Consider the following 16,289-nt stretch of genomic DNA (forward strand, 5'->3'; position numbering starts at 1 on the left):
AAATTAGCCTGGCATGGTGGTGCATGCCTGTAGTCCCAGCTACTCAGGAGGCTGAGGTGGGAGAATCACCTGAGCCTGGGAGGTCAAGGCTGCAGTGAGCCATGATCACACTGCTGCGCTCTAGCCTGGGCGACAGAGTGAGACCCTATCCCCCTGCCAAAAAAACAAAAAGTTTAAAAATAAACCACAGTCATTCCTTGGTATACAAAGGGAATTGCTTCCAGGACCTACACTGATACCAAAACCTGCACATACATACACAAGTCCTGAAGTTGGTCCTGAGACCTTGGACGTGAAAAGTCGTCCTCTATATAGCGAATTTTAAAAATTATTATTATTATTTTGAGACAGAGTCTTGCTCTGTTGCCCAGGCTGGAGTGCAGTGGTGCCATCTTGGCTCACTGCAACCTCCACCTCCCAGGTTCAAGCAATTCTCCTGCCTCAGCCTCCCGAGTAGCTGGGATTTATAGGCATGCGCCACCACGCCCAGCTAATTTTTGTATTTTTGTTTTTTGATAGAGACGGGGTTTCACTGTGATGGCTAGGCTGGTCCTGAACTCCTGACCTCAGGTGATCTGCCCGCCTCAGCCTCACAAAGTGCTGGGATTACAGGTATGAGCCACCATGCCTGGTCTGTATAGGGAATTTTACATCCTGAGAATACTGAATTTTTTATCTGAGTTTGGTTGGGAATGCAGAACCCTCCAGTATGGAGGGTCACATATATTTACAGAAAAACATTTGCATATAAGGACAGTAGTAGCTCAGACTCACGTTGTTCGATCAGCTATAGTTGTTACTGTTAATTATTTTGATTCTAAGCAGTGTTATATAATAAACTATTTAATGACCCTTAAACTGTTTATATCACTCCAAGTTCTCTTTGAATTTACATAACTTTGTATTGCAATCTATGAAATAAACTAGATCCTGAAGGAATTATTAACCCCTGTTTAGCCCCTTAATTTCAACTGGGTTTGTTCTGAACCTACAAAGCTTAAGCTTCTCAGTTGAAGGAACAAGTTAGCAACAGTAGCACTTTCTGTAAGTATTCTAATTTTTACAGCATAGAGAAAGTTGTAACACTGTTGGCTTTCATTTAATCATAGGATATTCACATAGTTTTTGTCCTTTTTGTAAATTTGAGGAGGCTTGGTATTTGGTGGTTATTGATAGCCATAGAGGAGTTTTTCAGTAGAAAGTAGATTGTCTCTTGCTCTTTTAAGAGAAGGTATGGGAGAGAAATTTAAGTTTTTACATGTGCGAGGTGTTTTTTACTTATGTTTAGCATAGTTGTGAAGAAAGGGATAGTCAAAGGATATGGGGCAGAAGACTTAACACCTGACTTTGGCAGCAGAACATGAGATGAATAAAGCTTTGTCTTTTGTATTAAACTTGTGCTATAAACATTGAATGTAGATTTGCATTGGCTTTATAAATAAACTATTGGAGGTCTTCTAAGTATGTCATCTAAACATATCAGCAAACATGTATTTATTTTTCCTGTATTAGACAACACCCCATGAGCTTAAGACAATTTCTGTTTTCCCCAGTTAAAAGATATGGTGTTTGCTTAAATATAGTAGGCACAAATAGAGCTCTCTGAGAAAGAGCTTATTACCCACAGGAAGCATAAAAATATTAGGAGTCTTGCAATTTGACATAAACATTTTCATTTCCAGTTTTGTTCCAGGGATGATATTCAGACTCTAAAAGAGGTATCATGATCAGTTCTGTTTCTTCAGAAGGCTGCTAGCAAGGATTATCCTTGAATAAAACTAGAGAAGTATAAACTAAAATATGCCTGTGTTGAAATTAAACCAGCTCTTAATTTCATACAGTTTTAACCTGGACCAATCTATGTAAGCATAAAGAGTAGCATTTTGAGCAAATGGAAGAGCGGCTAGATTTGGATTTGTTAAAATAGCCTCCATCTAGCTGCTTTATAAAAATTCTTATTGATGGTTAGGAAATCTAATTGGTTTAATGTATGTTAGTTGATTACACAGGTCTCTTCTTTGTTTAATCCCTATGTCCGTTGTGTCACTTTTTTTTTGGCAGGGGGGCGGGGGATGGAGTCTTGCTGTGTTGCCCAGGCTGGAGTGCAGTGGTGTGATCTGTTTACCGTAACCTCCGTCTTCCAGTTTCAAGCAATTCTCCCTTTCTCAGCCTCCTGAGTAGCTATGTTTACAAGTGCCCACCACTGCACCCGGCTAATTTTGGTATTTTTAGTAGAGACAGGGTTTTACTACGTTGGCCAGGCTGGTCTTCAACTCCTTATCCACCCGCTCGGCCTCTCAAAGTGCTGGGATTACAGGCATGAGCCACCATGCCTGGCCGGTGTTATACATTCTATGCATATTGGCAAATATATATGATAACATGTATCCACCATTGTATTATCATACAGAATAATTTCACAGCCGTTAAATCCTCTGTGCTCTGCCTATTCATTCCTCCTTCCTCCTTAATCCCTGGCAACCACTGATCTTTTTATTGTCTTTATGGTTTTGGCTTTTCCGGTGTCATGTAGTTAGATTTGTACACTAAATAGCTTTCTGAGATTGGCTTCTTTCACTTAGTATTACACACTTAATGTTCCTTCATATCTTTCATGGCTTGAGAGCTCATTTCATTTTAGTGCTGAATAATATTCCATTGTCAGGATGCACCATAGTTTATCTGTTATTTACTGGGTGACGTCTTTGTTGCTTCCAAGTTTTGGCACTCATGAATAAGGTTGCTATAAACATCTATGTGCATGTCTTTGTAGGCATCAGTTTTCAACTCATTTGGGTAAATACCAAGGAGCACAATTGCTGAATTGAATTGTATGGTAAGAGTACATTTAGTTTTGTAAAAAACTGCCAAAAGTGTCTTCCAAAGTGGCTGTACCATTTTACATTCTCATTAGCAATGAATGAGAGTTCCTATTGTTCCACATCCTTGCCAGTATTTAGTGTTGTCAGTGTTTTGGATTTTGGCCATTCTGATAGGTGTGTAGGGGTATCTCATTTTACTTGTAATTCCCTAATGACAAATAATGTTGAGCATCTTTTTATATGCTTATTTACTAGCTGTCACTTTAGTGAGGTATCTTTTCAGGTCTTTTGCCTATAAAGAATTTTAAGAGCTCTCTCTTTTTTTTATATAACAGTTCTTTATCAGATAATGTCTTTTGCAAATATTTTTTCTCCCAGTTTATGCCTTGTCTTAATCTCTTGAATATTCCTTTTTTTCTCAGAAATATGTTCAGCTTTGAGGGCATCTTCTAAACTTTTAAAATGTTAAATTTATAGACTATATAATACCATAAAGAATTTGACCTTTTAGAAGTTCATGCTTGGCTGGGCGCGATGGCTCACGCCTGTAATCCCAACACTTTTAGAGGTCGAGGCAGGTAGATCACCTATGGTCAGGAGTTTGAAACCAGTCTCACCAACATGGCAAAACCCTGTCTGTACTAAAAATACAAAATTAGCCGGGCATTGTGGCGGGCACCTGTAATCCTAGCTACTCGGGAGGCTGAGGCAGGAGACTCTCAAACCCAGGAGGTGGAGGTTGCAGTGAGCCAAGGTCGTCCCACTACACTCCAGCCTGGGCAACACAGCGAGAACTCCATCATCTCAAAAAAAAAAAGAAAAAAAGAAGAAGTTGTTCATGTTTGTATTCCAAATATACAAAATATTGATTCCACATATCAGTTTTTCCTCTTCAGACTTTAAATTTACTTTTCAGGGGTATGAAGTGAAACTTGCAAATATACCTCAGTAAACTTTCTTTGCAATTCACGCCAATATAAGGATGCGGCAAATGAGCCATGAAGATAAGATCATTATCCCATTGAGAAAATATTCATGAAACTTCTGCCGCTTCTTTCTCTTCCCCTAAATGTGTCAAGTAACTAATTTCATAAAAACTGCTGGAAAATGGAAGTATTGCAGATTCCTTTATAAAGTAGTGCTCTGTTCATCAAAAATGCATATAAGTTTTGGTAATTTACCTAACAATTTGTTTCTCTAAGACTCATAATTCTAAAAACTGAGAGTTTTAATGACAGTAATTTAGTTTTCTCATTTCATAGCTTGTTTTAAAAAGAGAAAAATTTGTGTCTGAAAATGTAATCAACATGTTTTATAATTCTATTTGTTTATTTGCATAAAGGATTTTTTAAAAATAGGATGATTTAATCTTTTAGTCAGAGGAATATATAATAATATAAGAATTGAGTCTTGTCTTAGCCCTCTCCATTTAAAAAATAAAGTTCTTTGTTTTCTGCCTAATTGAGTTTACAGATAGTATTTCCAGACCCTGGTTATTATGTTAATTCATTGGCTCCTTTCATTGGAAGGGATCAGATTTCTGGCAACCAAGCCCACTGCCTTCCCTAACCACTGTTTTTCTCTCTGTTCCACAAAATAGTAAATCCTAAGCTTGAAATGATGGGAGACAGCCTAGAGTATAAAATAGAAAGAAAAGCAATTCATAAATAAGAAAGCCAACAGGATTTAGGCAGACAGATAAATCTGTGAACTGAATTGAGTTTCTCTTTTTGTTTTTTGCGCTGGAAGCTTTAGCTTTTTAATGAATAACATATGGATTGTGGTTTTCACCACAATGCAAAGAGGATAAAGTTTGGCTGATCTGATTAGGTTTTTTCTTCTTAGACTTAAATAAAGGAATATTTAAGGTGGAAGTTTCCATTTTTCTGTCTTTTTTTTTTTTTTTTTTTTTTTTTTGAGATGGAGTCTCGCTCCGTTGCCCAGGCTGGAGTGCAGTGGCACAATCTCAGCTCACTGCAGCCTCTGTCTCCCGGGCTCGAGTATTCTCCTGCCTCAGCCTCCCAAGTAGCTGGGATTACAGGCACACGCCACCAAGCGCAGCTAGTTTTTGTATTTTAATTAGAGACAGGGTTTCACCAAGTTGGCCAGGCTGGTCTCCCAACTCCTGACCTCAAGTGATCCTCCCGCTGCAGCCTCCCAAAGTGCCGGGATTATAGACATGAGCCAATGCGCCCAACCAAGAAGTTTTTATTTTTCTTAGATATTTTCCAGCGTAATCAAAAGCCTAGAAATAGAAAATAATCCTTTATAAACAAAAGTTTACTTATGCAAGTTTTTTTAAATTGGAGATTAATGCCACAGCATATTATGGTCTATTGCTGGAAATTACAAGTTAAGTACCAGTATTAGAGTACTATGTGCTAATTCAGAAAAAAATACACAAATGGTTTAAGTATATTTTTAGTAGTTATAATTTTTATTACTCTTTTTAATCTTTCTGAGGTAGAAGTTACTAGAAATTTTAAGTTATTTGGAAAATCATATTTAGCATTTAAAAATATGGTCAGTGAATTAATAGAAACAAATTTTGAATTTACTGACATAAGACATTGATTACATTGTATGACTTTCCAAAGCAGAGTGAAACTTACACAGTAAGACAGCTTCTTATATTGTATTGGTGTATTAATGAGATTGTACCTACATTTTTTATTTTTTAAAGGGTTTTTATATGGTTGTAAATAGGCAGATTTTTTTTTGCTGAAGATATCTTTGTGACAGTGACACTTTCACTGTAACAGAACAGAACATTAGTATGCAAGAGCTTGCCGTTACTTTGGAGGAAGTGTAAATTCAGAGTTGAGGGATTGTGCAGGTAAAACAAATTGTCAGACCCAAAGATGGCCACTACGTGTTCATTTTTCTCCTATCCCAGAACCTGAAATTCATCTGCTTCACATTGACAAAATCAAATTTGGTAATTTACTACATCACAGAGTTCTTTTTTTCCTCTAGAATATTGGATGTAGAAATGCCTATTGTAAGACATCTTCAAGTCTGCATCTATAAAATGTTTCTTTACAATATGTCTGCTCTTTGTGAACAGTTATTTTTAAAATGTGCTCTGTGTGAAGTTATATTCTTAATGAAATTCATTGCTAAGAACATCCTTAAGGATAAAAAATATTTCTCAAATATTTCATCATCTTAGCATTGTTTATCTGAAATGCTTTGTGTTCACAGGAGGAGCAGGCAGCAAAATTGAAAGCTGAGAAGATCAGAGTTGCCCTAGAGAAAATTAAAGAAGCACAAGTGAAAAAGGTGATATGTGGGCCTCTTCCTGGTTTGGGATTTTTTATGTGTTACGGATTTGTAAAGAATTGCCTTGTTTATGTAATGTACCTCTGAGATGGGGAGAGATACAGAGGCATTTCTTCCTAGTAATATATTTTTCACATGTAGTATTTTTTGTGGGTAAAATGCATTATAAAAGGAGTAATTTTCTGGTTCTGAATTCTCCTAAAGGAGTAATCATAACATTATAACCTTATCTGTTGTTAATATTTTTAAAATGCTTTAAATTTACTTAAACAGGGTATTTGATATCTGATTTTTAGCCTATATTTTTGCATAATGAGTCATTATTTGTGTTTTAATTTATATACAAATACATTAATCCAGATTTTATTTGATATCAGATGAGTGCCTTTTCTAGAATGCCATTTTTTAGTGTTCATTTACTTTTCTTTTTACCTGTTATAGCTGGTGATTAGAGTCCACATGTCTGATGACAGTTCTAAAACAATGATGGTGGATGAGAGGCAAACAGTAAGACAAGTACTGGATAACCTAATGGACAAATCCCACTGCGGTTATAGTTTAGACTGGTCACTGGTAGAAACTGTTTCTGAATTACAAATGGGTTAGTAATATTGCTTTAATTGCTTTCTAATTTTTGTGTAACTTCATCAGTTTTCATGTTGATAAAACATTTCAAGTTACCTTTATAGATATATGTTTTTATTTTATTTTTATTTTTCTGGGGACAGAGTCTCACTCTGTCTCCCAGACTGAAGTGTAATGATGCGATCTCAGCTCACTGCAGCCGCTGCCCCCGGTATAAGCAATTATTCTGCCTCAGCCTCCCGAGTAGCTGGGACTACAGGCATGCGCCACCACCTGACTAATTTTTTGTATTTTTAGTAGAGATGGGGTTTCACCTGTTGGCCAGAATGGTCTTGATCTCCAGACCTTGTGATCCGCCCACCTTGGCCTCCCAAAGTGCTGGGATTGCAGGCTTGAACCACCACACGTGGCCGCATCTTTATATATTTTTTCGATAAAATTACCTTTCATAATTTGGCTTCTTTACATTATTTTTTTCTGAAGTATTTTAAGAGTTCTTTGAATACAAGATCATTTCTAGTTCACTTCAGATTTTATAATGGCTAAAACAAAGTTTTTTAAAAAGGTAACAAAATAGTTCTTTTCTTCAGATAAGAATTGGATAGACTGATGCATTTACTAAAGATTATTATGTTAACTTGAATTTGTACTGAAGTCTTTAAACCAGCATTTGACTCAGGGGAAACATAAAACACATTAACAAATTTCAAAGAATCCATATCTAGAACATGTTCTTTAACATATGTTCAGTATACAGGACACGTTCTTTCATTTCTAATTTGGAAATTAGAAAATACACCTACATTTAAGATTAAACAACAGTCATGGATCAAAGAAGAGATCATCTTGGAAATGTTTTAAATGCCAAGAACTAAGTACAATTGGAAATACTTGATATTGAAACTTGTAAGATGTAACTAATGTTTTATTTTTAAGGGTGGGATAGGAAAATGTTTAAGACTGAAGAATGGTGTACTGCAAGTCAGAAAGCCTAGATTCTAGTCCTAGTTCTTCCATATATCAGCTGTGTGTGTGATCTTAGTTATGTCACTTAACATAATTAAGGCATATTTCTTTGTTGGAAAAATTAGGGAAGACCAGATAATTTTTAGTTGCTAAAATGTCAGTTAAGACTACTTGGTTCTGAGGTTAACTACTTCGCAAAGTTTCATGTCTTTCATGCAACTCTAATGAATACTAAGAAAATATGGATATTTTATTTTGGGACAGAGAGAATCTTTGAAGACCATGAAAACTTGGTTGAAAATCTTCTTAACTGGACAAGAGATAGCCAAAACAAGCTTATATTTATGGAGCGTATAGAAAAATACGCACTTTTCAAAAACCCACAGGTAAGAGGAAACAACTTACAGAGGTCAGGATTTGTAAATATGTCTCCTATTTTATTTGATTACTGCTAAGTTAATAGAGTTAAAAGACTGGTAAACACCTGGTTGGAGCGATATACCTGCAAAATCCTATAGGAGCATCATCTGCTGCTGCTGCTGCTGCGGAAAGTCAGCTGGTGCCTACGTGTTAGGCCCCAAAGAGGTTCCCAGTCCTCCAGAACCAGATGGGGTGAGCCCTTTCGGAAGCAGAAGTATAGCTCTAGTGAGTTACCAGGTCTTTTGGCTCTGTAATTCAGAGCTGTGTTGAACCCAGCTGTTTATTTGGTGAGTTTGTCATCTCATCAAAGAAAAGTACTTCTCTACTCCAGTCATTTATCCAGTTGACACTTCTTTTTAAACATCCTAGTAACCTTAATTACAAATGGCTCTACATTCTAATAAACATACTTAGATTTATTTGACATCTTTCCTTATTCCAAAATAATGTTTGAGTTAATACTTCCCAATACCTAGACATTTTACAAAATTCAGTAGGTGAGGGAAAACAACTCCACAGTAAAAAGTAGTAATGAGGTAAAATAGCAGCAGTGTTAAAGGTATTGCATAGTTATGCTTCAGGTGGCTTAATCATGACATGTCTTTTCCGGATGTTTTAGTGAAAAATACATATTTGGGGGTATCAACAGATCTTTTTGTAGGCAGTTATGAAAAATAATTACAGGCTGGGCGCAGTGACTTGCGCCTGTAATCCCAGCACTTTGGGAGGCCGAGGTGGGCAGATCACGAGGTCAGGAGATCAAGACCATCCTGGCTAACATGGTGAAACCCCGTCTCTACTAAAAATACAAAAAATGAGCCGGGCATGGTGGCGGGCACCTGTAGTCCCAGCTACTCGGGAGGCTGAGGCAGGAAAATGGCCTGAAGCTGGGAGGCGGAGCTTGCAGTGAGCCGAGATAGTGCCACTGCACTCCAGCCTGGGTGACAGACTGAGACTCCGTCTCAAATAATAATAATAATAATAATAATTACAGTCAGCCCTCTATATCCATGGGTTCTGCATCTGTGGATTCACCCAACTGCAGATCTAAAATATTCAGAAAAATAATTCAGGTTCCAAAAAACAAAACTTGAATAAGCCACGTGTTGAATACTGCATTGAATTCATGCAAATTAAGTGATATGTAGGCATTGTATTAGTTATTATAAGTAATCTAGAGATTATTTCTAGTACAAGGGAGAATTTGCATAGGTTATATGCAGATGTGACCCCATTTTTATAAGAGACTTAAGCATCAGCAGATTTTGGTATACAGGGGAGGTCCTAGAATCAATCTCCTATGGACAACAAGGGATGACTGTGTACTAATGAGTAGAATTCAGTTTTTTTGTTTGTTTGTTTGCTTTTTGTTTTTGTTTGTTTTTTTGAGACGGAGTCTCGCATTATTACCCAGGCTGGAGTCAGTGGTATGATCTTGGCTCACTGCAACCTCCTCCTCCAAGCGATTCTCCTGCCTCAGCCTCCTGAGTAGCTGGGACTACAGGTGCATGCCGCCACATCTGGCTAATTTTGTGTTTTTAGTAGAGATGGGGTTTCACCATGTTGGTCAGGCTGGTCTTGAACTTCTGACCTCGTGATCTGCCCGCCTTGGCCTCCCAAAGTGCTGGGATTACAGGTGTGAACCATCGTCCCTAGCCAGAATTCAGATTTTTAGTTGAGTCAAGTAAATGAGATTATTAATAAATGAGAACCAGAGAATTTGGGATTTCTTCTTAAAAAGCCAGAACATAAATTTTCTGCACCTAGATCAGTATATTTCTAAACCTTTCAGATCCTTTAACTGTAGCTTTCATTAGATATCCCAAAACATATTTGCCAGCTGTTGAATGTAATATCACCTCACAGTCTGGGTGAGGACAGTTTATGACGAGTGGCCAGGCAAGGAGGAGACTGGTGTTAAGCATTTTAGTGATGATGCCCATATACAGGTAACTTTTCAAAGTTTATTCTACTCTCTATCAACAGAAATTAGAGTTGCTATTTCTCTAGAAGGAAACATACACCTGTGCCAAGGGAATAACAGAATGGATTTATGCTTTAACCTTCTTTTTTTCTCCCCCACCTATCCCTTCCATGTATTTGTTTTTCCAGAATTATCTTTTGGGGAAAAAGGAAACAGCTGAGATGGCAGATAGAAACAAAGAAGTCCTGTTGGAGGTATGACACCCCCCATTTTCTTGTACATTGAAGAATTAAAATATTAGGCCAGGTGTGGTGGCTCACACCTGTAATCCCAACACTTCAGGAGGCCGAGGTGGGTGAATCACAAGATCAGGAGTTCAAGACCAGCCTGGTCAAGATGGTGAAACCTTGTCTACTAAAAAATACAAAAATTAGCCGGGCATGGTAGTGGGTGCCTGTAATCCCAGCTACTCAGGAGGCTGAGGCAGAGAATTGCTTGAACCCACGACGCAGAGGTTGCAGTGAGCCGAGATCGCGCCACTGCATTCCAGCCTGGCAACAGAGTGAGACTCTGTCTAAAATAAAAAATAAAATAAAATAAAATAAAATAAAAATCCTTTTTGAAGTCAAGTATGTCAGGGTTCTATATTTGTAGTTACAATTTTAACTAAAGAAGACTGTGTATTCTTTGATAGTATGAGGGAGAGAGTTCAACTGTGTTGAATGTGTTAGGCCACTGAAGACCCTTTTAAAAACTATTATTTTGCCAAGCCATATTCTAATGGTCTAAGAGTAATGAGCTTTTAGGGGCTGCCAAGTGGGAGAGATGGCTGGTCAGTGAAGGATGTGGTTTTGCTGTTTTTATCTGTTTACTCAGAGAGAAATTTGAATATAATTAGCTGTTCACAAAATATTTCCAGCTTTATCCTTAAATAATTCAAATAATTTAAAAAATCATGGTCATTTTTTCTTGGAAAAATGTAATTGAATTTTTGGCTGATTTTAAAGAACTAAAATCAAGTAAGTTAGTATACTTGAAAACCTGAATAAACCTTTACTTACCAGCAAGGCAATCAGGAAGTGAAGATCGGCATTCAGTTTTCATAGTGATACAAGCTACAGTTAAGTAAAAATCTGCCTTATAATTCCTAATTTTTCTGTACTTTGAGGAGAAATTAATTTAGGCCCAAATGTCCTATATTAGTGTTCTCTGAGGATTTCTCTTTTCTTTCACAAATACGTGATTGATTTCTTTAATATTAGATTTTTATCAAAGCATAGTGTTTAGAACTTAGCATTTTAAGTGTTTATAGTTCTTTCATCCTAGTATTAAGTATTTTTTAAACAAATGCCCTCTTTGTCTTAGTCACATAAATGGATAGTTTTTACATTCTTAAAGTTTAATCATATACTTAGCATGTTGCATTCTTTTAAAATATATTCCTGTTTAGTTTGACAGCTAATCTAAATGTGGAGAAAAAATAAAGTCTAATGCTTGGTTTGCCCTGACAGTTTTATTAAATTTAGTGTAACTATGCTGTTTACAAAGGTATTTAGTTACTGTTATATGCAACTCAGTTAATGTGTCAACTTAGTTTTTCTCCGAAACACTAATGTGTTTTAGGTAAAAGTTTGTAGGTAAAAATTCAGTATCACATTTATGACTGGCATTTTTATTTAGTAAACATTTTAGGATTGCCATAGTAGTTCCAAACTCGTGTTGTCTTTAGAATAGAAAGTGGTTTTGTTTTTGTTTTTGTTTTTGTTTTGAGACAGTCTTGCTCTGTTGCCGAGGCTAGAGTGCAGTGATGTGATCTCAGCTCACTGCAACTTCTGCCTCCCAGGTTCAAGCAATTTTCGTGCCTCAGCTGCCCACGTAACTGGGACTACAGGCTCGCGCCACCATTCCCGGCTTATTTTTATTTATTTATTTATTTAAGTAGAGATGTGGTTTCCCTATGTTGGCCAGGCTGGTCTCGAACTCCTGACTTCAAGTGATCCACCTGCTTCGGCTTCCCAAAGTGCTGGGATTACAGGCATGAGCCACCGCACCTGGCCGGAAAGTTCTAATTGAGGTTAAATTAGCAGCTTGGTTTTAATATAAAACCATTTTGGTTTAATAACTAACTGTCATGCATTTCACAGGAGTAAACACAACTTTGTTCTGAGAATCCAACGATCATAAGTCTTTCGAAATAATCTTGTTCTTTTAGGAATGTTTTTGTGGAAGTTCTGTAACTGTACCAGAAATTGAAGGAGTCCTTTGGTTGAAGGATGATGGCAAGAAGTCCTGGAAAAAGCGTTATTTTCTGTTGCGAGCATCTGGTATCTACTATGTCCCCAAAGGAAAAGCAAAGGTGTGTCCCTTCTGTTGGAATTTGAACTTCCTCATTATGCTAATTGCTTTTAATTTGTATTGAGTATGCTGACAAGGTGAACCCAGGCTATGATTTGTTTGAATTCATGGAAGACATAGAATATTGCTTTATTAATCTATTATAAAGAAGAAGAAACCTGAAAGTTCTTACTTCTCTGGTCACTAGTTGAGCCTATCTCAGTTCTCTTTACCAAATTTGTAATCATAGTTTTATTAGTTGTTTTTTGGGGACTCAGTTCTGGAGTAGTTTTGTTTATTTTTGTTTGGGAAGAACAGCACCGCTCTCTGGGATTACAGACTTTTTAATCTTGTTTGGGTAATATGCTTCTGCTAAGGGCCACCCTGCTGTAGTTATCACTTTGGTGTTTATTGGCATCAGGACTGTTTTAAACTTTTTTACAGTATTATCTCATCTAGTCTTCACGACAGTCCTATGAACATATACTGTTGCCCCTATTTAACTGGTGAAAACCTCCCGCAACCAGTTGCGAATCACTGTACTTGACATATGCATTATAGGCACCGAACGACATGGTATTTTCTTGTTCTTTCCAGAGAGCTCTATTATACAATATTGTTTTTAATGTACTAGACTATATTAATAGTATCTTTAAAATGCCAACACTCCTTAACAAGTTAGTATTCATTGTGAATGACAAAACAGTAAGTAAAAGGGGCTGCTTTTTTTGTTACATTGATGATTAAAGAAGAAACATTAATGGAGCATCTCATTGTCTTGTGTAAAATAGCAATAATTTCTATTTAGTATTAGCAAAAGCAGTTTTGATTCTCACCTAGAAACTGTTAACCAGGTATATTTGCTTGTTTGTGCATTATTAATTTTATCTTTTTGGTATTTTTATCATAGGTCTCTCGGGATCTGGTGTGCTTTCTCCAGCTGGATCATGTCAACGTTTATTATGGCCAGGACTATCGGAACAAATACAAAGCACCTACAGACTATTGTCTGGTGCTGAAGGTAAATACATATCTCTTTTTAGGAATTTTAATTGATGTTAGACATAGAACAGGTTATTGGACATTTTAGAATTGTTGAGATACCATCAATTACACTGTTTTTGCTTTATTCTCAAAGTTTAAAAAGGAATGGTGAAGTGTGGTAAGGAAAAGAAGCACGTGCTATATCATAGCAGACCCTGAACCAGTTATCTCTAGGTAAGGAGTGAATATTAGGTTGTAAGTTTTGAGTTGTGAGCTATAAAATGTCTTTAATTATAAATTTGAGATTATCATTTAACACTAGGCTTATTTTAGGGAAACTTAGAACAGAGCCAAATAGAGGTCATAAATGTGCTTTAGTTCTTTTCCTGTACTTACTCAGCAAACCATCAGAGGGCATTGTGTCCAAGTTCAAATCAGACTGGCTGTCAACTGGTCCAGAAATAATTTTTGTCTCTTTTTTTCCCTCAACTATAGTCATGATAGCCCATGCATGTATTGCGACCTGAGCTGTTTTTAGGAAGTTTTTTTTTCTTCTTTATTCAAGCTTTTGTACTTCTTACAATGATTATATCTGTACTTTTGAGAAGAACTGACATTTTAAGCAAATTTACAGTGATCTATTAGAACGCTGATAAAAACGACATACAAAAATTCAAGAAAATTATGGAGATAATTTTTTTTTTTCTTTGGCTCCATCTTTGTAATTCCTTGGTAACTACTTAGGTCTACATGTTGATATCGTCGTGTTTAGTTTCACTTTTCTCAGAATTGTCACTTTAGTTTGGTGATGGCCATTAGTTTAGGAGTTTTAGGATTTTAGGATTTTGGAGTTTTGATTGCTTTGATAAAGTTCAGTACATTGTAATGGCAACCTTTTTTTTTTTTTTTTGAGGCAGAGTCTTGCTCTGTCACCCAGGCTGGAGTGGAGTGGCACAATCACAGCTCACGGTAGCCTTGACTTTTCAGGCTCCAGCGATCTTCCCAGCTCAGTCTCCCAAGTAGCTGGGACTGCAGGCGCATGCCACCACACCCAGCTAATTTTTGTGTTTTTTTGTAGAGACAGGATTTAGCCATGTTGCCTAGGCTAATCACAGACTCCTGGCCTCAAGTGATCCGCTTGCCTAGGCTTCCCAGAGTGGTAGGGTTACAGGCAGAGCCCCTGCTCCCGGCCAAAATGGCAACCTTTTATTAAATAATTGTGTTTTTGGGGAACACCACTGAATCATTTTAGGTACCTTTAGGTGCAAATACTTTTTTAAAAGTCAGTGCAAAGTAGCTTAATTCAGCAGTTTTCAAAATGATGTCTACAGTCTCCTAAGAGTCAGTCCCTAAGACCATGATGTTAAAATTATTTAATAATGCTAAGATGTTATTTGCCTCTTGAACTTTCATTCTCTCACATATGTATAGTAGAGTTTTCTAAAAGGTTATATGACATGTGATGGTATCTTCACGCTAGTGTAATGTGTGTTTGTCTATTCTTTTTTATTTATTTATTTTTGAGACAGTCTCACTCTGTCTCCCTGGCTGACGTGATATCGGCTCACTGCAACCTGTGCCTCCCGGGTTCAAGCAATTCTCATGCCTCAGCTCCCCGAGTAGCTGGGACTACAGCCACATGCCACTACACCCAGTTAATTTTTTTATTTTTAGCAGAGATGGGGTTTTGCCATGTTGGTCAAGCTGGTCTTGAACTCCGGACCTCAAGTGATCCGCCTACCTCAGTCTGCTGAAGTGCTGGGATTACAGGCGTGAGCCACTGTGCCTGGCCTGGCAGCTGTGTATTCTTGTAGTTTAATTTTTTCTTAGTTATAATTTCTAATGTAAGTATTGCTGGGGTGGAAAAACTTCACTTCCATCCTCTTAGGGTCCTGGCTGGGCACACGAATTAAGTTGACATAAGAGATCAACAGAAGAAAAGCATAATTACTTGTATACTGGATTGGACAAAGAATAATTTGTGAAGAAGCAACTAAATTATACGTGAAGCCTTAAAGATACGAGTTATTTTAACAAGGTCTGTACAGAATTCTGTTGGTTTCAACTTCTCATCCCTGAGGAGAAAGATATTGTCGCTTTCTAGTATTGGGAAGGCATCTTTCACATGGTAATTTCATCTTCTAAGGCTTTTAAGAAATAGCATGAAGGTCAGAGTGATCTTCTGTACCTGCTGTTTTTCAAGTGTCTTTTAACTTAATATGCCAGGGTGGTACATTTTTAACTCCTTCAATATCAGTAGACATAATCCACATAAAATAAAGTTATTGGGGGATCTCATAACATGAAAACAGTAAGAGTTGGTTGGTTATTTCAGTGGCTCAACGTTGTCAGTGAGAACTCAAATGCTTTCCATCTTTTCTTGTTCTACTTCCACATACCAGCTTATTCTCGGGCTGACTCACCTCACAGTCACAAGATGGCTGCTGCAGTTCTATGCATCACATGTAGGCTCAGCAAAATCCAGCCAGCAGAAGAAGGATTATTGCTCCCTGTATTTGTCTTTTATAAGAGGAAGGAACTATTTCACAAAAGTTACTCAACCACCCCTTTTGAGAGTTACTGGCCCAGAGTACATTTTCTGCTGACAAGCCAATCACTGACAAGGGAATAAAACTACTATGGTTGGCTTACAGCAGTCAGAATTCACACCCTGTGGGATATAGGTGAGAGGTAAGGCTCTGCCAGGAAAGAAGTGGGGAGGAGGAGACAGCCATAGGGGCCTGCACCCAACCCGTCAGCGTCATTTAAAAAATGAAATGTTGACCTTTCTTTCTTAATAGGTATTCATCTGTTTTGGGAGCAATTTCATTATATGTTCTCTGGACTCTTTTAAGAATCTAAATGTTGAACTTCTGGTGTGTTTTTTTGTTTGTTTGTTTTGTTTTGTTTTGTTTTGTTTTGTTTGAGACGGAGTCTCGCTCTGTCGCCCAGGCTGGGGTGCAGTGGCCGGA

The 16,289-nt window shown here is 37.3% G+C and overlaps 1 protein-coding gene across 1 annotated transcript in view; it reads left to right on the forward strand.

Annotated features, from left to right (window-relative positions):
- RAPH1 (Ras association (RalGDS/AF-6) and pleckstrin homology domains 1) overlaps positions 1–16,289 on the forward strand; it is a 110,366-nt gene that overhangs the window by 75,544 nt on the left and 18,533 nt on the right. Inside the window, exons 5-10 of the mRNA XM_011992486.1 lie at positions 6,027–6,104; positions 6,546–6,705; positions 7,920–8,041; positions 10,188–10,253; positions 12,212–12,355; positions 13,244–13,354. Of these exons, the coding sequence (XP_011847876.1) occupies positions 6,027–6,104; positions 6,546–6,705; positions 7,920–8,041; positions 10,188–10,253; positions 12,212–12,355; positions 13,244–13,354 (681 nt within the window). The remainder of the gene's footprint in view (positions 1–6,026; positions 6,105–6,545; positions 6,706–7,919; positions 8,042–10,187; positions 10,254–12,211; positions 12,356–13,243; positions 13,355–16,289) is intronic.

Source organism: Mandrillus leucophaeus, unplaced genomic scaffold (assembly GCF_000951045.1).
Source record: "Mandrillus leucophaeus isolate KB7577 unplaced genomic scaffold, Mleu.le_1.0 Scaffold411, whole genome shotgun sequence".
Classification (NCBI taxonomy): Eukaryota; Metazoa; Chordata; class Mammalia; order Primates; family Cercopithecidae; genus Mandrillus; species Mandrillus leucophaeus.